This window comes from Leptinotarsa decemlineata, unplaced genomic scaffold (assembly GCF_025532065.1).
Source record: "Leptinotarsa decemlineata unplaced genomic scaffold, Ldec_3_MD MMD2_tig00078363_RagTag_RagTag, whole genome shotgun sequence".
Classification (NCBI taxonomy): Eukaryota; Metazoa; Arthropoda; class Insecta; order Coleoptera; family Chrysomelidae; genus Leptinotarsa; species Leptinotarsa decemlineata.
In genome coordinates, this window is record NW_027412728.1 from 677,479 (window position 1) to 701,608 (window position 24,130).

Here is a 24,130-nt window from a genome sequence, read left to right on the forward strand (position 1 = left end):
TGTTAGAAAACCTGGGATAACATCTACAATGAAAACCATGATATCATTTGGACAATCTCATGCTAACACATTATTGACATCTGGTTGGGGACTTTCACAATTGAAGCAAGATATCTTGGATACAAACAGTCATGTTTTTAGTGGAAAACTACCACTGAAATATTTGATGGGTTTTGCTGAAGATTACAACAAAAGTATCTTGAATGCCAAACAGGAATTGATTTTGATTATCGCTCGATCATTCAAAAACTCATATATAGGTGAGGTTGATGCTGATTTGGAAATAAATAAAATCGAATGGAAAATAAGGCATATTGTACCAGATGATAAACACAAGCTCAAACTTTTGAGTAGAATAAACAAAAGCGGTCTGAATGCCAAAATCAAGTTGGCGTATCGTATGTGGGACCTCTATGAACTACCATCATTACGTGGGACTTCTTCAGACATATGGGCCATCAAAACAACTAACGCATTGGAAACTCCTCGTTTTGTCATCATCGCATTCCAAAGTACTACCACATCTGAAGATAGAACACAAGATATTACAAAATTCACAACTGCTGATATCAATAGTATTCGAGTATACTTGAATTCTGAAGTTTATCCATATGAGCGTTGGAATTTGAATTTCGATAAAAAACTTGATGCTCCTGCTTATTATGCTTTTGAGAGTTTCCAGCGAAGTTATTATGATGAAGATATGAGTGAACCTCTGATGGACATTGGACAATTTAGAGAGAATCCACTATTCGTCATCGATTGTTCCCATCAACCGAATGCAACAAAATCATCAACTATTGATATAAAGATTGAGTTTGAGACGAGGAAGACCAAGTTTCCAGACAACACTAAAGTATATGCATTAATTTTGCATGATACAGTTTTAACATACAATGCATTGGATGGTTCAGTTCATAGCAGATATTGACACTTTTTTTTCACTCTATCATGTACTGTTTTATGATCTTTTTTTTTTTATTTGTAACTGACTTAAATCATGTATTGTATTTTATATCATATTTATTGTTTTGTAATCATTTTCTATTGTATTTCATCAGATTTAAATAAATAAAACATGAAAATAATACAAAGTTTTTTATTTGACATTATTTATGATTTACAGGAACATACAGACTATCTAAAATAACTTCTTCCTCATAATCATCATTTTCGCGACCATCTTCAATTTCCTCTCGATTTTCATCATTCAATTCAAAGTGATGAATAATCCATTCTGGCAAGTATGGTTGGAGGCTATACAGGAATCTTCTTAGGTTCAGTTCAATCATAACCTCACAAAGTTGCCACAATTCCAATTCATTATCCAAAAATTTGTTGCAAACTTCTGCACCACTCCAATAGTTCTCAGCATCACGAAGGCATAATTCGATTTGTTTTTCATCATAGCATACACTCATATCATAAACGCTTGCATGTTCGGCTCCATCACCCAACACCTTCAATTTAGACGACAAATGTTGAACCGATGATTTGAGATCTACAATATCGACCCAATCTTGACTTTCGTACTGCATCCACATCTTTAAATGGTGGAACTGAAATCGAATAAAAAAAACAATAAGCAACCTCCAATTTTTCAGTGATATAATACTCACATTCCCATTTTACTTGTAGTTACAAAGTGAGTGTATTCAACTAAGTTAGTAATGTTTATATTTCCATATAATTATCATCTAATATATGAATATTAATAAAACAATAAGAAATTCATTATAATTACTATTATTATTCAATCATATTGAATTTGACTAGAGTTATCGTTTTCACACCAAAAAAACTTTGTAAGCTATGACCTAAAGAAATTCACTATAAATTATTACTATTATTCAATCATATTGAATTTGACTAGAGATCGCGTTTTCATGCCAGCAAAACTTTGTTGGCTCTGTCCTAAATACATCATCGTATATTTACCACCTGATGAGTTGATACAAGATATATCGTCATCACTGAATTGCAACGAAATACGTTTTGGTAGCCATGTTTCAAATAATTTATCATTGCTCACATCTTGCAAAGTTAATAAAATTGATTTACCAAATCGTGTAGAATAAGTTGACATATTTTTAATTATGTACACTTCATCAATTGGCAATGATGATAAGGCCTTTTGCTCTAGTATTTCAACCTCCTGTACAATCAAATTATTAATTTTATTCAAGTCTACTTTTGAAACGGACATGATGAAAATATATATGAAAATATAAACAATTTCCAACAGACAAATACACTCACCGTCTTCCTTCTATTACGAACTGAATAACACTCTACCAATTGCTAACTGCTGCAGATATATTCGTCTACTGATTTCATAGTGTGCCAGGCATTTCTTTTATATTAAACAGTGTGAGTCACCCCCACCATGAAACCGTGAAAGATTCACATTGCTAGTTGCTATCCACTAGAGATGCCTGACGTCACAGCCAAGCCCATCTCCCAACTTGATGCGATAACAGTTGCCGGTACGAGCAAGCAATGGTCGTTGCGGTCTCGGAGAGGGTAGACGCTAGGCAAACGGTCCTCGGCTGCCGTTGTGTCACCATCGATAGCGGGGCTAGAGCGAACCTTCATCGCTTCGGGAGAGGTGAGGGCAGACCGATGAATACGCATTACTCTGCCACACGTCGTGGAGTGAACATGTCGCTCTCTAGCCGTTGAACGGTTATTGCTGTGACGTCACTCCACTACTAACTTGGTGCCCTAACACCGATGGAGCATTTATTACTTGGAGGATCTTCGAAGTATGCAGACGTATGTTTGTACATAGACAAACAAGCACATGATGAAACCCTGTACCGTGCATTCTCCTACACACACACATAAACACACAAAATCTCATATGAAAAAAAAATCTGAACGATCCATGCACCAGACACTTCAAGGTCACAACGCTTTGACTTCACTGCACAACAAAAAAACTTCACCAAACAACAACCAATAAAAAAAGCAATTAATACGTCATAGTGGTGGGGGGAGGCCGAGAATCAGCTGTAAACAACTACTGAGGTCATGTGACACAAAATATAATCAAGGTCATATGACACACATATCCCAAGGATTTGTGATGTTATTCATTGTCAATGTCGAAAGATTGGAAGTTTTCAGCTTTACATTGCAAGTAACTGACTACTTGTTCCCTCATAATGAATCAAGTAAAACCAAGGCCAAAACTCCATGTCGGAGGGTATATGACATTTCATAACACAAGGTCATATGAGATATAAATAAGTTGTGTTCATATATCGAGGTCATGTGACAAATCCTTGGGAAATATCCCAAATCCTTGGGAAATATCCCAAGGATTTGTGATGTCATTCATTGTCAATGTCGAAAGATTGGAGATTTTCAGCTTCACACTGCAAGTAACAGACCACTTGTTCCCTCATCATGAAGCAAGTAACACCGGTTGTGCAAGAAGCCGATTCAACGAGTGAACCATATTTCGTTCCTTCTGAGGATTCAGCTTATGGAGACATTCAAGTTGAAATTATCAATTCAACGGGTGTGGACAACAACTTTGATGGATATTCAGACACCACAATTGATTTGGATGAGGACCGTGGTTTCGAATTCGACGCTGACGAATACGGTCTATTTGACGACCCAAATGATAGCGACGGCGACTTTGGTGTGATGAATGAATTTTTTCCAATCTTTCGGGATTCACCCAGCCCTGACCTTATGGAACCGTATTTGGATGAAGAAATTGTACAAAATCAATTCGCCGACCCCCCAGAAATCATTATGATAGCTGATTCTCCAGATCCTGAAATAGTCGTTATCGATGATGATCAGAATGGTTAGGTTACGCTAGTGTACTCGGAGTGTACATAATTTGGTTGGTGCACACGGAATACTGCGTGATTTGGGGCAGTGTTCAACCTAAGACATTATTTTATTGAAAACTGATTACTCATATCTATCACTTATAGATGTTAGAAAAAAATTAGGTAAGTTCAATACAAAATTCAATGTGAAAAATGAATGATGAATATAAAGATAAAGCCATTTGTTTGTTTCATCTCGTTTTGTGTTGATGTTGTCTCGAAAATTTGTTGTTGCAATGATTTTTATTTTTCAAATATCTACTATCTCTGATAGGTTTTAAATTATTAATATCATTAACACGAAAAAACTACTTTTTGAGCTCTGAAAAAGAATTCAATTGAATTCAAATCGTCTACTAGAATACAATTATTTTTTAAGAAAAAAACTTGGATGTCTCAACAATATACTTTAGTTTATCATGTATATTGTGTCAATCATATTTTTTGAGAAGGACTTTTCTTCTCCATCAAAAGGTTCATTATTAAAATAACATCAACAATAGTGAAATCAATGATATTTATTATAACATTTCATTGTGGAGGGACATTGTTACAAATAATGCATGCATCTAAACGGCGAAAATTCGTCAGAGGTCTGTCACAAGATTCACACCAAGTTTGTGTTATTTCCATCATCGATATAGTGTAATGTAAATCCATATGTTCATATTCGCCTCCATTATTTCTATTTCGATGGGAATAAAATCTAAAACAACACCAACATAATGTGTGGATGCTATCATTAATGCTTCGTATACGCACATGAGAGTCCGTCACACAGTACAGATCTAAATTATTTTCCACTGTCTCACTAATGTTCATCCACCGGCTCCCTATTATAATGTTGCCATTGTCTGTCGCTGGATCATCATCAATGCCTTCATCTTCAAGTTCTGGATCCATTACACCTTCATTATCCTGCAAATTATCAGCAGCAGCTATGGCTCCACCATCTTCTTGTGCTACATCGAATATATCGATTTCTCCTCCGATGTTATCTTCTCCTTCGATAATGATGTTGGGAAGTTCGTCTTCTTCATCCGAAAACCAATTATTTTCATCTTCAAGTGTCAACCTTGTCAAAACTTCATTAATTTTTGCAGAATTCATTTTTCTTTATTTCTGAGTGAAAAGCTTGAAGTTACTAATAGTACTAGTGAAGTGAAGTTTCAGAATCAGCATTCGATTTTTATGATTTGTTCGATTGTGGAGGTGGTAGCCCCACCACTCTTCTCCCTCTATTCTCTCTATGAGTTTATGATAGGAAAAATAGGTTCATGAGAGTGCAGTTGAATTTGTCAGTTGAATATTGCACCATCTAATAGTGAATACTAATATGCCTTTTCCGAAAGAATGGAATTCAAAACCGAAAGTGTGTGGCGATCCAATTAAAATTGATAAAACTATATTTTGTAATAATTGTCAAGGTTATTGGCCTGAGACGTATATTAATCCATGTACTGGTTTGTGTCGTAGATGTGTGTTGGAGAATCCAGTTCCAGTTCCGAGTCCATTCACAATTCCGAAGACGTCAAATGATTCATCTCCTGAAGTATGCGTCCATCATCAGTGCTACAAATGTTTTACCAAAATCGTGTATAACGATATAGGAATTTGTAGAAATATGTGTGTGAATTGTGCATCAAATCGCGAGTTACTAATTCAACGTTGTATGCGTTGTGATAACTACAAAGTAGATTGTTGGAACAATTTATGTAGTATGTGTAGAAATGGATGGATATTATGTGAAAATGTTGGTGATTTCCATCCCGATGAGAACTTTCACTTCCGGGATTGTTGGTGTTTGGAGAGTGAAGATCAGATGAGGAGACTAGAAATCTATGGCAACGTTATTCGATCTTACATTCCATTGGTTATGGTGCCACCTATCACAACGAACGCTAATAATTAAACAAATGCATTAATAGATATAAATGTGATGAATAAAATCAGTTTGAATATTGTTTGTTTTTTTTACTATTTAGAATCAAAATTCAAAAAAAAAAATTCAATTTCATTTATATATCTTTATTTTTCATCAAAAACAATAATACTGCAATTACATTAATGAATTTTCATCAATCCAAGAGTTATGATCTCCAGAAAATCCCAACCATTTCACAAATAGGCGACGTCCTTTCTTTTTCAAAACTCGTTCAACCAAATATGTATTGGGATCTTTCGCTTTATTCAACTCCATTTTATAAAAGCAACCTTTGATTGGATGTCCATTCACATCTTCTAGCTCATAAGTTATAGGGTCTGTACTATTAATTTTCACAACTTTAAAAAGTTCAGTGGTGAAGTTTGCAGTATAGCCTTTGGCGAATATGTTTTTAAATTTACTAATTCGTACCATATCTCCAATTTTGAATTGACTTTTTTCACGTTTACCACTTGGCTTCTCAGATTTTGTATAAACGAACAATTTTGTAGATGGTTTTACCTCTGCAGGCTTCATGCCAATGGTGCGATGAACTTTGTTGTTATATTGATTGGTAATTTTAGGAAGAACTTTCAACCACTTGTAATGGCCTTGAAGTGAAAATTGTTTATAAAGCCAACTTTTCAAAGTTCTGATAACTCATTCGGCAATTGAAGCTTTTTTTGTGCTGAATGTTGAGTAATGATTGATATGGTGTTTTCTCATTAACGATGAAAATTTTGAATTATAGAACTCACTACCGTGATCAGATTGTAAGTTTCTCGGCACATGCTTTGCATCTTCCAACACACTTGCCATAGCTGCAGTAACTGAATCAGCAGATTTATTTTTCAACGGTTTTGACCATACATATTTTGAATAACAATTGATTACTATGAGTATGTATCTATTCCCGTTATTTTCTTTAGCATATGATTGCATTTCCATCAAATCCATCTGCCACAAGTCCGAAAATCCCTTTATTATTGTCTTTCGACGGGGAAAATTTCGACGCGCTGGCTTATGTATTTCTTTCACAATCTCCCATTTTGCATCACTCATATTACTCAAGATTATTATGTTAAGGATTCACTTCTCTACTGTTCAAGTGCAGGTTTAATTACTGACTGATCAAATTCATCAACTCGCTCAGTAAAAGTACCAATCAATTCATTTATAACGCTAATTCACATTTCCACATTCCTCAAATCATTTAGTGATGAGTCAGTTTCACAAACTGATTCTGTGTTTATGACTTTGTGATTAATAGACTAATCCTTCTTCACGTAATTCCTCAATTATGGACAATATTTCATTATCGTGGCCGGTATGACCAGCCATTCGTGAACTCCAAAGTAATCGAAGGCGATCAATCAATTCTTCGAGTTTATTCCAATATACATAATCTATATGCTTATTTCTGATATATTTTTTTGGGTTGGCGGTTTGATCATGCCAGCACCTTCTCTACTAGAGTTTGGCAGAGGGTTTCCATTGGATAATAGTGGTAGAATTATTTCACGATATCTTCCAATTATTCGATAGTAGACCCTGTTTTCTTTCATTATATTTATATGCCGCCTTTGTTAATTTGAGTATATCACCATAAGTGCTCATATCGGAAGAGGGAATATTTCCCGATGGTACCTTCATGAATATCAATTTATATAATTTTGGTGTGCCCTGATATGTGGCAATAGTTTTACCATTTTTCTTGAACACAATTTTCTCATCGATAAATTTCACATCAGCTACACCCATTTGTAAATTTCCCGTATCAGTGTTCATGTGTACTCCAAAGACTGTATCGTATGAGGGATTTCCTGATAGTAACTTTTGTATATGCATTTGTACTTCATCACCATTATCAAGTGCATTTGGTGATTCTGAATTTGAAGTTGACAATTGAGAAGATTGATGAGCCTTCGAAAAAGCACCTTTAAATTTTGGTTTCAACTCACTTTTAATTATAGTTTTAGCGGTGAATGGTGTACCACTATCTGTTTTCTGTATAACTCCATTCATTTGAGATAATCCTCCAGTATTGGCAGATATTGCTTTCAATGGTGTAATTATTGGCTCGTAGATTCTCTCGAGTGTTGATTGATCACCTTGGCGACTATTCTTGATATAATTGAATTTCTTTCGAACGGCATCCGTTGCTTCAATTAATTTTCTTTTTAAACATATTTCGTCATCATTTTTCCCCTCCATATTGTTTTCACTCCGAAAATGAGTACAATGAAGTGTTGTCTACACTATCCAGCACTTGAATGAATCAATTATTTCAAGAACATCAAGGATATATGAAAGCGTCAAATCCTTTTCGATAACGTCCATCTAGCACTTCTCGATCCTTATCAATTACTAAAAATCCATATTTATCTTTCCAACATCTCGCACACATATCTTGAAATTGTTTGAATGTAACATCTGGTGACAGATGGTCGGAAAAAATATGATTGAGATTCATATCATCTTGTTTGAACAGCACAATAAAATTTGCATTATCTCGAATCAATTGTTTTGGGACTCGTGAATATGTTTGGGCTAGATAGAAACAATCCACATTTTTATGACGACCCATACTGAAATATGATCGTATAACATCCTGTTTCTCACACATGACATCATCAAAAATGAATATCGAATCCGCTTTGGCATCTGACGGTTCTACTATTTCACCTGCGTTATTGGCGAAGGTGTAAAATCCCAATCCTCTAATTGGAGTTAGCACTTCACGTAAATACTCATATTTAGGTTGATAAAGAGATTTTGAATACAGATAAACATTTGCAAATCGTAATCCTAGAGGATGAGTCAGCAGAGAAATCATAACATTTGTTTTGCCACAATTAGAAGGTCCAATAATCAGTCCGCGAATGGATAGTGGAAGTAAAGATCCATGACGCTGTTTGACACCACTTCCCGATCCACAACTCACTTTTTCATCGAAATTATCGATGGAAAATTGTTGCTTTTGCTGTAGTATGCGCATTGTATGACAGTTGGAGACTATATAAGTAGGGTTCCATATCGATTTCTTTATTTAAATGGGGGTTATGAACCGATGCAGATCTACTAAATTGCATTCGAATAAAGTTGGTAGAGGATTGGTAAATTCACTCATTAATAATCTACCATTCGAATTACACTTACCTGGCTATCGGTATTGCGGTCCCGGCACCAAATTGCAGAAAAGATTGGTGAGAGGTGATCCAGGTGTCAATCAACTGGATGTTGCATGCAAAAAACACGATATTGCATATTCACATAATCCCAACAATCTTGTAGCTAGACACATAGCGGATCAGGAACTTGCTGAAAGTTCTTGGAATCGATTCAAGGCAAAAGACGCTTCTATTGGAGAGAAAGGAGCCGCTTGGCTAATTACAAATATAATGAAGGGAAAACGTCGATTTGGTATGGGTTGCAAGTCACCATCCAAGCCGTCGCGCATACAAAAAAAACGTCCTATCAAGAAAAAAAAAGCTACAAAAAAATTAAAAGATTCTAAGTTAATAGCTTTTGGATCTGGAATCGTTAAGAAAGTGCGCGATGTTTTACACAAAGCGGGAGGAAGTGAATTTATTGTCAAAAATTCTAAAAAAGCAACTGAAATTGCATTAAAAGCTGCACGCAAATATACGCGAGATGCAGGTGGCAAAAAGAGAATTCGCACACCTCGAATCATACCAATTCCTAAAATTGGTGGAATACTACCACTCATTCCAATTTTTGCTGGTTTATCAGCGTTAGGAAGTTTAGCTGGTGCTACAGCTGGCATAACGAAAGCAGTTCAAGCAGCCAGAGCGAGTAGGGAGCAGCTGAGTGAAACAAATCGACATAATAAACACATGGAGGCAATTGCTTTAGGTAAACAAGGGAGTGGTATCTACTTGAAACCTTACCGTAAAGGATTAGGACTATATCTGAAACCTCAAAATCCAAAAAACTCATAGATTTGCTACCTCAAAGAGCTCTCTCCAACATCGACCTCATCTATCACGCTAAGAAAATGATGATTCCATATTTTCGGGGGGTATATATGCGTGATGATTTACCAAAATCAGGACCACGCCGATATGAATCTGCTATAGTAAATCTGGATAGTCGACATGGCCGAGGAACACATTGGGTAGCATACAGAAAAAGCGGCACTTCTGTGAAATATTTTGATAGTTTTGGTGATTTACCCCCTCCCAAAGAATTGATTTACTATTTCTATAAGGGATCAAATTCTATCAATACTATTACTTATAACTATGAGCGTAAACAACAATTCAACACAGTATGGTGTGGTCATTTGTGTTTGAAGTTTCTCCAGAACAAATCATGGAAATAACACCAGCACAGGACAGAAAGAGTATCAAGAGGATGAGTCATTCATTGATCGCATATTCCAGAGCACGCACTTTACGAAAAATGAGTAAAGAACAACTCGCTGATATGCCGAAAGAGGTGTTGATTGGGTGTGCATCACATGAAATTGCATCTGTATGGGATAAGTTACCACAAAACCTACAAAATGATATTGATGTGATGAAGTATCAGTACTGCCAAGAGCATTACAATGATTCCAGCGGCGGCAGCAGCTGTATTTCTGATGTGAATGATGGTCCACCTACAAGAAAAATTTTCTGTTGTTATTGTAAAGTGAATGATGTGAATGTAGTCACACATAGTGATATGGATAGATCGCCGAAAAAGCAACGATTACTCCACAATTTCTGCTGTCAGCAATAAAAAGACTTGAATCAGTGAAAATTCATCAGTCATGTCACGTACGTTTTCATTGTCGGGATACTCTAGCGAGTTGAGCGCCAACTTCTACCCTCCCATCGAATTGGATGCCACCAGTAATTATGGTCTGGGATTACATGGTTTCTACTCTTACAACTCCATATTTAATGTAGATGCTAAGAATAATGTTATCGGCTATTCGCAGACAATAAACTCACCCCCCACTATTATAAAAATTCCACCTGGGGCTTATGAAATTGATGAAATCAATAAGGTGATTCAAAGATTCATCAAATCCAAAGAAGTGAAACTAGAAAATGGGGATGAAGAAAATATCAACGAAGTATTTCTCCTACTTGCAAACAACAACACTCTGAAATGCGAAATGCGCTCCAAATATTTCATCAATCTCAAACATGAAAACACCATTGCTGAACTTCTGGGGTTTGATAATAATGTGTTCGGTTGTGGTGAAACACACGAATCAACATTGCCTGTGAATATCAATAAGGTAAGAATAATTCGTGTGGATTGTAATGTTACAGCTGGAGCATATTCAAATGGTGATGAAATCCATAGCATCTTTGAATTTGATATTGATGTAGAGCCCGGTTACAAACTCACCAAAGAGCCACAAAATATTATATATATGCCAATCCAACCTGGGGGTCGTCAGTATCTCGACAATATCACTCTACGCATATTGGATGATAATGGTAAGCTGATTAATTTCAATGGTGAAAAAATAATAGTTAAATTGGAATTGATAAAGCTATAACAATCATCATTTCTCATATGTTGAATCACAACATCAATGACCGTCATAAGTGTATCACAAAAATGAGTGGAGGAAGCATCGATAAGTTTGGTCGCAGAAGTAAGGCTGTTTCAAATACTGTTTTGCGAGGACCACCTGGAGCCGGTTTCAAATTGACTTCCGATGGAAACTTCGATATGGAAAATAAACGTTTGAAAAATATAGCACAACCTGAAGAGAGTACGGATTGTGTTAATCGTGATTATGTTGGTTTTTACATCTCAAAGATTAGAAGAGAAATAGATTCTGACATTGATAAAATTAATTTGAGATTAGATAGAGTAGAAACACATTCCTCATCTGTTAGAAAAGATCTCATTGCGCTTGGACTGAAGTTAGTAGAAACTGTGAGAAATTGTGAGCATATGGAAAAGGATATCAAATCGATGCAATCTGATTTGAAAAAACAACCCTCGATAAGTATCCAAACAATTGACCAAAAACGATGGTGAGCGATGATCATCTGTGAAAAAATCAATATAAAGCTGAAACTGATAAAATAGTAACTCAGTATTTATTACTTCCCAGCGCTGTGCAGATGATAATATTTGATGAAGATATAAACTCCACAAGTATTGTAAAAAAAAATGGGATTGTGCTTTAATAGTCATCGATTGCAGCAGCGGCAGCTGATGAATCAACGTAATGCATTTGGTGGAGAGTATAGTCATGTGCATTTAAAGGAGGGGAAATCTAAAAGTCGATTCATTCCACATATGTTAGCCAAACGGTCAAGATATAGAATAAGTGCTAGTAGCGTGAACTTTCTCAAATCCATTGGTTTGAAGGTGCGATATAAAAAATAGTAATAACATGGCTACCATCACCACAAGTGATAAATTGGAGGTATTCGAAGAGCCAATGTTCGACCATTCCCTCATTAGCCATCATGAGCATACATATAAGCCGTATGGTTCACCATATTACAAAAATTCAGATGAAATAAGAATTCCAATCAATTTTCAAGATCTTATACTGGATATAGCAGACAGTTACATTTATATCGAGGGGAAGTTCACACCATCTGATACCACGAAGCAGTGCTACCTATCCAATAACGCCCTCGCTTTTCTCTTCGATGAAATTCGCTATGAAATGGGGGGTGAACAAGTGGTCGTTGTTCGAAAACCTGGTATAACTACAATAATGAAAACGATGATATCATTCGGACAAACACAAGCAAATTCACTACTACCGATAGGATGGGGTCTTGATGTGAATAAACAAGATATATTGGATTCCGTCAGCAATGTATTCAGCGGCAAATTACCCTTGAAGTATCTCATGGGTTTTGCTGAAGATTACAATAAAGGGATATTGAATGTGAAGCAGGAGCTCATTTTGATTATAGCACGCTCATTCAAAAATTCATTCATAGGAGAAGTTGATGCAGATTTAGAAATCAATAAAATAGAATGGAGAATCAGACACATTGTGCCGGAAGATCGCCAAAAATTGAAACTATTGAATCGCATCAATGAAAATTCTAATAATGCTAAAGTGAAGGTGGCTTATCGTATGTGGGACCTTTATGAATTACCCACACTTCGTGATACATCCTCAGATATATGGGCTGTGAAGACAACCAACAGTCTCGAAAGACCACGATATATCATTATCGGCTTTCAAAATACTAATCAATCCGAAAATATATCAAAAGATGTAACTAAATTCTCACATGTGAATATTAATAATATTCGACTATCTCTGAACTCTGAAGTATATCCATATGAGCGTTGGAATCTGGATTTCGATAAGAAGTTAGACTCATCAGCCTACTATGCATATGAAAACTTCCAACGCAGCTACTACGATAAAATTATGAGTGAGCCGATGATGGATATTGGCAGCTTTCGCAACAATCCACTATTCATCATCGACTGCTCCCATCAACCCGATGCTATGAAGTTTCCAGCAAACACCAAAATATATGCACTCATCCTCCACGATGCTGTTTTATCATATAATGCTCTTAACGGCTCTGTTCAGACTGGATTATAATAAGATTGACATGTAATTCATCATGAAATATTCGATAAATAATAAAACAATCAATAATTATTTTGTGTCTTTTATTCACTAGATATAGGCAAATATGCAACATTATTTTATTCATACCATATACAACAGATTTCAATTATTTACATCACCATCAGTTAATGATTCTTCCAGTTGTGGCTTAGGACTTCGCGGTTCCAATTAATATTTCTCTATAATATTCTGCGGCAGGTATGTGCATATATCGTAAAGAAAATGTTTCAAGTCTGCTTCAATTATTAGCTTACAGAAGTCATCCAAATTCCTGCTTCCATACGAATATTTATGACACAATGCCACACCAAGTTCATACTTTTCACTAAGCTCCAAAAGTTTTCGCACCTCCTCAGCATCATAACATACACTTAAATCATAATTTGATGAATGTAGAGCGTCAAAACTCAGATCAGCCATTTCCCAAGCCATTTTTCTTATGGCAGAATCCAAATCCACAGCTTCCGGCCACTCTTGTGCTGAATATTGCATCCACATATTTGCAGAATGAACAGCTCTGAAAAAACACAAATCACATTCATTAGTTTGGGAGATATATTGTGAATGGAAAAAAAAACACTCACTTGAAATTTGACCATGATTGAAGCGAGAGAGTTGATACATATTTCATATAAATAAACCATATTTTCACTATTTACAAAGAGAATAAAGACACAATCAACACCATCAATCTAAAATATCAAATTTTACCAATGAGCGGGTCTTGGCACCAGGATAATCCTGAGAACTTTGACCCATATATGTAAAAATGAATTTAGATTTGGTTGAATTCACTTCACGAATGATGTCCTCTGTGAATTGCTCTGTGACACGTTTTGGTAGCCACGATTTGTAGGAAGTATTACTTTCCTCATCCAATAAAACTACTTGGATGGATTTACCATATCGTGTAGAAAGCATAGTCATTTTTTCAATTTTATAACCCTTATCGACAATCAATGATTTTATGGATCTCTGCTCTAAAACTTCATTTTGTTGATTAATTGCAAAATTAATCTTTTCAATGTCAAATTTCAAATTATCCATTTCAAAAAAAATAGTGAAAATTACAGTTTAAGAATATAAAAAATATGTTCACCTCTATGACGATGTCAACACTCACTACTTGGATTGCTAGTTACTTCTCGTTATCACCTTGAAACTCAACAAATACTAATCACCTATTCGAACACTTGAGATTATATGAACTGAATGTGAAAGTATGAAACTCCATACTTATAGAAAAATTATCAGGAGGGAAGGGGTTCAAGGTTACATCTTCTTTATATTTGAGCTCATGTATCAAGGGCAAAGCCGGTTGTCTATCCACACTTTGTGTTCAAGGTCATATGACGTGTTCCGAGGTCAATATCGATCAGAATTTTCTCCCAAGGTCATATGACGTGTTCGTAGCTCGAAATCGCTTAGGAAATTTCCAAGGTCATGTGACCATGCAAGGCCAAATCACACACATCTCAATGCCAGTCATGGGCGGAGAGTAAAAAAGGGGTTTCACCTCATCATGTTACACACAACTCAAGGTCAACTCATAGACAGAGAATAAAAAAACGAATCAAGGTCACAGTCAGTGGTGTGTATCTGGGGGGGCATACCCTTGGGGGGAGGTCCAGACCCGTCTTTCCCCCTCTACTGCAGTTATTGCTCGAAATTTCGAAAATCGGTAAGGAGAAAAGATGACTGTTTTTTCATTTTTTACCCATATACCAATTTTTAGCTCTCTAGTACAAACTTAGTTTTTTTACAGTTTTTCGAAAATTTGACATTTGCCGATTTCTCAAATTTAGCCAAACCTCAACAAAGTTAGTGCTTTATGCCTAACTTATCTTTCCAACGCATTTTTATTACCAATTGCAATTCTAAATACAACTTATTTCGCAAAAATTTAAAACACCAGAAAAAATTATGCCAAAAATGATGCCAAGTTGATACAGTTTTTAAAAACAGATAAATATTTCACTTTATTTCTACTTTTTGCGAAATAGCTTGATACATAAGCATTATTAAAAAACAATATCAATGAAAAGTCAATAATTTATTCTTTACTGCACTTTTCAAACAGTTAAACTTTGATTTACTAATCACGAAAAATTACAACGCAATTAAACTAAGGGAAGGAATTATACGAAAGTAATTTCACATTTACTAAATATCTTTCATGAGGTATGAATGAACAAAATTACTTCAGAAATCAATTTAGATTTTGTTGCCTAGAAAACTAAACCGTAAAAAATTCTAACAAACATCTGTTAAAATAAAGTTATAATTTAAATTAAGAACACTAAATCAAATCGAAACATATGCCTAAACCATGTAAATACCAATAGAAATACAAAATAAAAAGTCACATTTCGGTGTGCCTTCCACCACGTTCAATGCAATCAATTGTCCTTTTTAAAACATCTTTAACTGCATTCTTTATACTACGGGGTTTCGTGCTTACAACACATTCTTGAATAACTACCTCTAAATGGTTTATATCTCAAAGAGGTCTTTGCTTATACACCTTTTGTTGTAAGTAACCCCACAAGAAGAAATCTAGTGGGGTTATATCAGGAGATTTAGGCGGCCAAAAGTGTTCCATATTGCGACTGATTACTTTGCTCCTAAATATTTCCAAAAGACGCTCTTTAACCACCCTTGTAGTATGGATAAGTGCACCATCACACTGATACCACACAACATTTCTTACTTGAAGGGGCATATTATCCAAAACTTCAGATAGTTCGATATTCACAAGGTTTAGGTAGCCCGCAGAATTTAAATTATGTCTAAAAAAGTATGGTCCTATAATTTGATCGTTTAATATGCCACACCATACATTCGTCTTAAACGAATATGGATCTCGACATTCGATTACAAAATGTGGGTTTTCTTTTGCCCACCACCTGCAGTTTTGCGAGCTCACAACGCCATTTGAAGAAAAGGTCGCTTCATCTGTCCATAAAATTTGATAAGGAAAATGATAATTTTCTTCTTTTTCCCCTTGAAACCAAAAAGAAAAATACAAGCGCATATCGAAGTCCCTTCTTTTAATGTATTGATAAATTTCGGTTTATAAGGCGTAAATTTATTTTTGTGTAAAATACATCTGTTCTATCTGCAATATCTGGAATACTTGTTTTTTATGTTCTACGACATCCAAACATATTTCAAATTCCACTTCTTCAGTATGCCTAGAAGGCTGATGTGCTTTTCTAAAATTACCCTCAACCGAGCCAGTAGATTTAAACTTGGCTATTATCCTGCTAACTGTTGACTGATGAATATTTCTTGCAGGATATCTGGCATTGAAAATATCAGCTAATTGTCGGTGACCGGTATTCTCGCCGCATATTAAAACGATTTCAATTTTATCTTGAAGATTCAGCATTTTTAACAACACACTAGACAACGAATAAACTATTTTAAATCTGAAACTGATAAACACTATTTTGAGTTATTCAACAAATGTCATATGACAATAAAATATTTTGCTTATTCAGTTCAGTTCAATTGTTTCCACAGTACCCTTAGTTTGATTTCGTTGTAATCAACTTTGCATCATTTTTGGCGTAATTTTTTCTGGTGTTTGAAATTTTTGCGAAATAAGTTGTATTTAGAATTGCAATTGGTGATAAAAATGTGTTGGAAAGATGAGTTAGGCATAGAGCACTAACTTTGTTGAGGTTTGGCTAAATTTGAGAAATCGGAAAATGTCAAATTTTCGAAAAACTGTAAAAAAACTAAATTTGTACTAGTGAGCTAAAAAATGGGTTAAAAATGAACAAACAATCATCTTTTCTCTTTACCGATTTTCGAAATTTCGAGCAATAACTGCTTTTCTGAACATTTTTTGGAAAAAATGTCAAATTTGACAGGGAAGAAAAATCACTTGACCGGTCATATGCATGTCATCTGGCATCATTTTTGAAGCACAACCTAATTGAGATATCAAAATTTGCTTGAAGAGATGAACAAAAAAAAATCACATTTGATGCGGACTTTATGTGTGACACTGTATATTCAAAGTTTTTCGGAGTATTTCAGTAAGTATATAATGAATTCATTCTTGATCATTTTGTACGAGTAGAGTAAGCTTTAAGCGGCAAGTATATTCGTAGTGGGGACTTTGTTCTTCCCCGACAGTTCCGATGACCAGATCTCTCGGAGATTGTGCTTATACATGCCACGGAAGAGGTCTTCACTGCTAGTATCACTTGTGAGTGATGTTATTCCACCCTGAAGTGAGTGAACGTCTCTCCGGCAGCAAGATGCCACAGTTATATCCTCGAGTATTTCTGAGCGCATCTCATAATGACAAAAGTGAAATGCAAAGAAAAAAGTAATCAACCCTGTTTAGACTCTAGCATGATCAGATATTATGGTAGCGGGTCCGCTAGAGTTATTTCAGTTATTCAAAGTAGGCTCACTATTTTGTCGAGTACTGCAAGGCATCTAAGACAAATGCAAGATGTGCTCATGTGATAATGTATCAAATGCCTCGCAATAATAGATCCAGGTCATAGAGAGATTATGCCTATACTATATCGAGTCCTACGATACACAATTTTTTAGCAGATTCTCCCAACATCCAGCGACTACTCTCTTCGATATTTTCTGTTTCTATATACTCGGTCAACTGAGGTTAATATTCGTGTGTGTATATGAAGCCGGTAAACAACTCATAACATGAATTCAAACATGTTATCGCTATGTATTGGTTAGGAATCGACAAATCATCACTATTAGGGATGAGAACGATCCGCCCTTGATTGAAATATCTGTTCAAATGGCAAAAAGTGCTTGGTATTTTTTTCACCAATAAGTGTTCAGCTCATCTGGGCCTGGTGCAGTAAAGTTTTCAGAATCCACAAGGGCTCTTCTAACATCATCCGGAGTTATGAAAGTTCATTGAGTTCAGTATATTGAAGTATATTGAATTTTTGAGTTGCGTTAGGGATGGAATGTCTACGTTGAGTGATTATGGATGTTCGGTGGTCTGCAGTACACTTCGACCCTATGTGTAATGGATACGTCGTAATTTGGTGTATATTCACAGCACTGCGGGCGTAAAAGTTTTGTTGTCCGTCACACAATACGCATATTGTCTCGCCAACGTGATTATAGCATCCATCCTGGGTACCCGTCGTTTTATCATTCGAACCGCTGAGCCGCGCTTTCGTTCTCTCGATTCGAAAAGTGATTGTACGACGACGGTGTTGATTTGTCAGATGCCAATCTTTTCTGTAAGAATAGTATGAATCTCTGCTTCCAAACAAGCCAGTTCTTGTAGCTTCAGCTTCAATGAAGGACCGTGGGTGTTCTTATTATCTAATAATAATAATAATAATAATAGGTCTTTATTCCCATAATGATACATTAAATAAACGGGAAAGGCTGAAGATCAGTTGGTTGCACCAAAAGATGCAACCTCTGTTTTTCATCTTAGGCCAAAAAAAAGAACTATATATACGTGTATACACAATACATATACACATATATGTACCCATATACACACATTCACATATGTAATGCAAAAAAACGAGAAAAAAATCTGCAGAAAAAATAACAGAGAAAAATATTCAAAACTATTTACAAATTGTTGAGTGAAAGTATTAAATGTATAATTGACATAATAGTATATTAGACATAATTATAAACGGTTTGAAAAAAGAAGGTAGTAACGTTACGAACCACCATTCTTATTGACAATGGATGTACACTCGTGCGATCTGGTATGAAAAATATTTTTTGAATAGTTCTGTACGGTGTATGGGGGGTGTTAGTCTTCCCCTGTAACGAATGTTGATATTGTGGACATCTGAACGGTATGACAATTTCTTGTATAAATATTTGGGAGCTTGTTCAGTGATAATTTCATGATATAGACAAGCAGCATGTAATGATTGCCGTTTTGCCATATTGAGTCAGTTGGTATCTTTGAGTTTATGAGATATATGTTGGCCACGTTTGATGCCGTGTATTAGACGTAGACAATTGTTTTGATCAACCTGAATTCTTATCTTCATAATCAATGCATGGTCCATAGACTGTGCTTCCAAAATTAAATCTGGATAATACAAGAGATTCACAGAGTATGGTTTTTACTTTTTTGTTGAGACATTGTCTGTTGGTTGAATCAAGGATGATCAATGAGGCTATGTCTTCAATTAGCATCTGCATTGCAGTAATCATGTCCAAAGGGTGGAATGAAATATGTAATTGTGTATCATAAGCGTATAGGTTTATTTTGAAGTATTTGATTACGTTCACAAAGTTTGAGGTATATAATATAAATAGAAGAGGACCTAAAATCGAGCCTTGTGGAACATCGCGATTTATCTTCAATGGACTGGATACTATATTATCTAGTTTGATACTTTGCACTCGCTCGCTCAAATATATATATATATATATATATATATATATATATATATATATATATATATATATATATATATATATATATATATATATATATATATATATATATATATATAGAAAGAGAAGTTAATATCGGACATAGCACTCATGAAAGTGGCAAACCATAGACACGTGTTTCGGGCTTTTGGCCCATCATCAGTATGGTGCAGCCAAGTGTAAGGATGGGCAACACTTGGTTACCAAAAGATAGAAATACAAATGCACGGAGCCACCAACAGGAGCCAACCGCACATTTGTGGTTTCAGATGATAGATCTTGTGTTTACAAGAAAACTATCAAAATCACCACGGAGGCAGTTACAGCTACCTGCGTGACATCCGGGTCCAGGAAATTATACAAATAGGAAAGTTATTGAGTGTCTTGATATAGAAAGAGAAGTTAATATCGGACATAGCACTCATGAAAGTGGCAAACCATAGACACGTGTTTCGGGCTTTTGGCCCATCATCAGTATGGTGCAGCCAAGTGTAAGGATGGGCAACACTTGGTTACCAAAAGATAGAAATACAAATGCACGGTTGGCTCCTGTTGGTGGCTCCGTGCATTTGTATTTCTATCTTTTGGTAACCAAGTGTTGCCCATCCTTACACTTGGCTGCACCATACTGATGATGGGCCAAAAGCCCGAAACACGTGTCTATGGTTTGCCACTTTCATGAGTGCTATGTCCGATATTAACTTCTCTTTCTATATCAAGACACTCAATAACTTTCCTATTTATATATATATATATATATATATATATATATATATATATATATATATATATATATATATATATATATATATATAAATATAAACATCTCAGTGTTTCTTTATTTTTTAGGAGAATCAAAATTTTTCTAGATTTTTTCAGAATAACAGGTATATCGTTGTATGCCTTCGAAGCACTATGATATGGACCAAATTAATTTCCTACAAGATATCTCCGTTTCTTCTACTATATATTTGAAACTTGGAATATGTTTGATTTTGTGATTTCACAACATAATGATAAGTTGATACAATACTTTCAGAGCTCTTTACGACCCAGTCTGGGTGCATTGTAAATCAAGTTTACAATCGTTGGCCAAAATGTCATCATCAAATGAAGTCTGAGTTACGTAAAACATTATTTTTATTCGAAAGGACTAGAGAGTGGCGACATTTAGATTTTATAATTTGAACCTCAAACTCAGAAAAAACATAGATAGATTTTACTCTATAAATGAGAAATTGAGAGATATACTTTGAACTTCACAGCTTATTTTTTATCCTGAAATTCAACAACATTTTTTGTTTTTCATAACACGAACAATATACGGGTACAAAAATAACTAATAATGAATATCTAACATTATCCCAAACTATCTTGTTTATTCACTTTTCGACCTTATCTATCAACAGCTGGGCCTTGATTGACTTCTTTTTTTCTTCTCTTTGAATATCTGCTCATCATTTTCCCTTTCGTCCTTCTTCTTTTATTCATTCTCCTCTAGAATTTCGCAATATTGCAATCATCCGAATTTTTGTTTCCGTAACTTTTCTCTTCAGATTCAATTTCCAGAGAATATTATCTCCGAATTGGTCGAATTAGTTTTCCGCGTTTCCATTCGATTCTTGCTACTCTATGGATCCCGTCTCTTTCAGAAAACAGTTTTAATTTTTTCCATAGAAGCCAGTCAGTTTGCTTCTTGTTATATGTGTCAATGAGTATAATATCACTCACTTTCAGATTATCTATCAATTTTTGACCGGTATGGACCAATTCTACTGGATACTCTTTTTTGAATCTACTACTTAATTTAATATTTTTATCAAGATATGTCTGGCTACTATGTCCAATTTAGGAATCTCCGTATAGGATGTTGGTATTGGTAAACATGGAAGATGTTATAGGCACTAAAACTTCTTCATCATTAGATATATATATATATATATATATATATATATATATATATATATATATGTCAGTGGAAAGAAGTTTATAGTTGCCTCGCAATCACACAACACAGTCATAAATTCATCATAATAAACTGAACATTTTCCTAAATTCCGCCGCAACTGCTCTTTTATTATCATCATCATTCGTTCATGCTATTCGGGAGTAACAATTTGTGAAAAAGAACTTCCAATATCAACAATTACTCCTATTTTACTTATTCCGAAATGTATAAGAAGTGAGGGTATCATTTCAATTAAATTTGGACTCTTTTCCAAACATTGAATAAGTCCCCTTTCATCTTCAGCTGAGTCGTCAAATACAGGTCTAACCTTCGTTGTCTTATATACGTCTTTCAAAACAGCATGGTGTGGTAAGTAATTGTGTCACGTTTTCACTGTCTTCTACACCTTCCACTATAATTTCTAAGTTTCTACCATTCTCTCAAAAGTATGTCGTAATCCTCTAACTCACCAATAGCCTTGAGTTTTTTTGTTCTCGACATAAATCTTGGACAGGTTACTTCTTCATTATTTAAAATTGTAGAATGGCTTTCCTGCCATGGTAAATGTATCTCATATCTGCTCTCTGGATACCAAATAACTGACTCGTTGAAATGCTTGGAAACTTCCTCTTCATAGTCATCTCGTGTATTTATCTCTGCTGAAAGTAAGAATTGAATCAAGAAAAAAAACCCTGAAATAAATCATTGTACATATTATTAGATGATGGAAGTCCGAACTAATGAAATTTATTCAAAAAAAGAATTATATAACTTTTGCTAGTATGGTTGGTTTGGGCAAGAAAAATATAATTTTTTCGCATTATTATTTTCGTCAATTGGAAGTTTTTGAGCCTTCAAATAATCTTGTGTTTTATGTGATGTCGTGTAACAGAATAAACAATAGGTTTTTCACCTTCTCTTGAATAATTTTTTGTATTCAATGTATCAAGAGCAGTGGAATATAATTCAAGCTCACCTGTTTTCGGAGTGAACTTCAACATATCATTGTTTCTAGTCTATTTTCTGTCCTTTCGGAATCCCTTTTGTGCAAAATTCAAACGCTTCTTCGATTTCACTTCAAATTTCAGAGAATCCAACAATGAATTCAAGTAATTAGTATCTTTAAAACTTTCTGAATCACTCTATTTTTGATTTTCCAGGTCATAACTGGGATGTCTCTCCCAAATTTCCAACAGCTCATCAGATAACTCCGACTGCACTAAAGAAACAACATATCTGCGTATCAAGTGACTCTATCGCTCCTAACTGGGTTTCTAGTTTGTCATAAAGAGTGGATAAAGACATACCTGCTTCACTTCTCGAAGTCATTTGTTTGAGTACAAGATTCAGTAGCTCTCTCACGTAAATCTCGATCAAAAATTCGTCTCTAGCAAAACAGGTCTTCAACTGGTCAATGCCTTTTCCGTAGTTTGGTCCAGAAGAAAGATATACTTTTGACTTTTCAACTTATCATTTCATTTTGACATTCAGCAACATTTTTCGTTTTCCATAACACTAGCAATATACGACACCTCAAAAATAACTGATAATGATGATCTAACAATTACCACTATAAGAAACTGCAGAAGTCAACATACGAATATTAGTTATTTTCACAAATGTCAGCTTTCCAAAATAATTGAAAATATTTGTTCAGTATTACAAACACATTCGGTAAAAAGCAACGCTTCCCAGAAGTTCCAGAAATGACAGTGGAATGGCAGCAAACTCAGAATCGGTGAATTGATACTTGATCATGATACATATAATATTTTCATTTCTATATTCGTAAATTTCTCTCTCCATTGTGCGTTGAAATCATTCTTCAATTTGGCAATATCAGAATCATTTTTTTCACGATATTACATCACATCAACTGAATCACATGGAAAACTGTAAACAGAGTGAGTAAGGGCTTGTTACGTAATAAATTTAACAGCTTTGAACTGTACAAAAAACAACTATATCAAATGGTTACGTAAACAAGGTGAAGCAAAGGGTTATGCTCACAGCTAGCCTGAACAGGGAGAGAGGGGTAGTAGTTGTTTACAGCTGATTCTCGGCCTCCCCCCACCACTATGACGTATTAATTGCTTTTTTTATTGGTTGTTGTTTGGTGAAGTTTTTTTTGTTGTGCAGTGAAGTCAAGGCGTTGTGACCTTGAAGTGTCTGGTGCATGGATCGTTCAGATTTTTTTTTCATATGAGATTTTGTGTGTTTATGTGTGTGTGTAGGAGAATGCACGGTACAGGGTTTCATCATGTGCTTGTTTGTCTATGTACAAACATACGTCTGCATACTTCGAAGATCCTCCAAGTAATAAATGCTCCATCGGTGTTAGGGCACCAAGTTAGTAGTGGAGTGACGTCACAGCAATAACCGTTCAACGGCTAGAG

At 35.1% G+C, this 24,130-nt stretch overlaps 1 protein-coding gene across 1 annotated transcript; it reads right to left on the bottom strand.

Moving 5' to 3' along the window:
• Positions 1-4,262: 4,262 nt before the first annotated feature.
• Positions 4,263-6,429, bottom strand: LOC141487119 (uncharacterized). Its single transcript, XM_074185917.1, has 2 exons — positions 4,614-6,429; positions 4,263-4,557 (listed from the first exon to the last, which is right to left on the bottom strand). The coding sequence occupies exons 1-2, from the start codon at positions 4,959-4,961 to the stop codon at positions 4,537-4,539; spliced, it is 369 nt and encodes a 122-aa protein (XP_074042018.1). The 5' UTR covers positions 4,962-6,429; the 3' UTR covers positions 4,263-4,536.
• Between the last annotated feature and the right edge of the window lie 17,701 nt (positions 6,430-24,130).

What these genes read in the sequence shown, in the direction of transcription:
- LOC141487119 (XM_074185917.1), bottom strand. Translation starts at nt 4,961, where the DNA reads ATGAATTCTGCAAAAATTAATGAAGTTTTGACAAGGTTGACACTTGAA. An exon ending in ACTGTGTGACGGACTCTCAT is followed by an intron (nt 4,558 to 4,613) that starts GTGCGTATACGA and finishes GTGTTGTTTTAG; the next exon opens with ATTTTATTCCCATCGAAATA.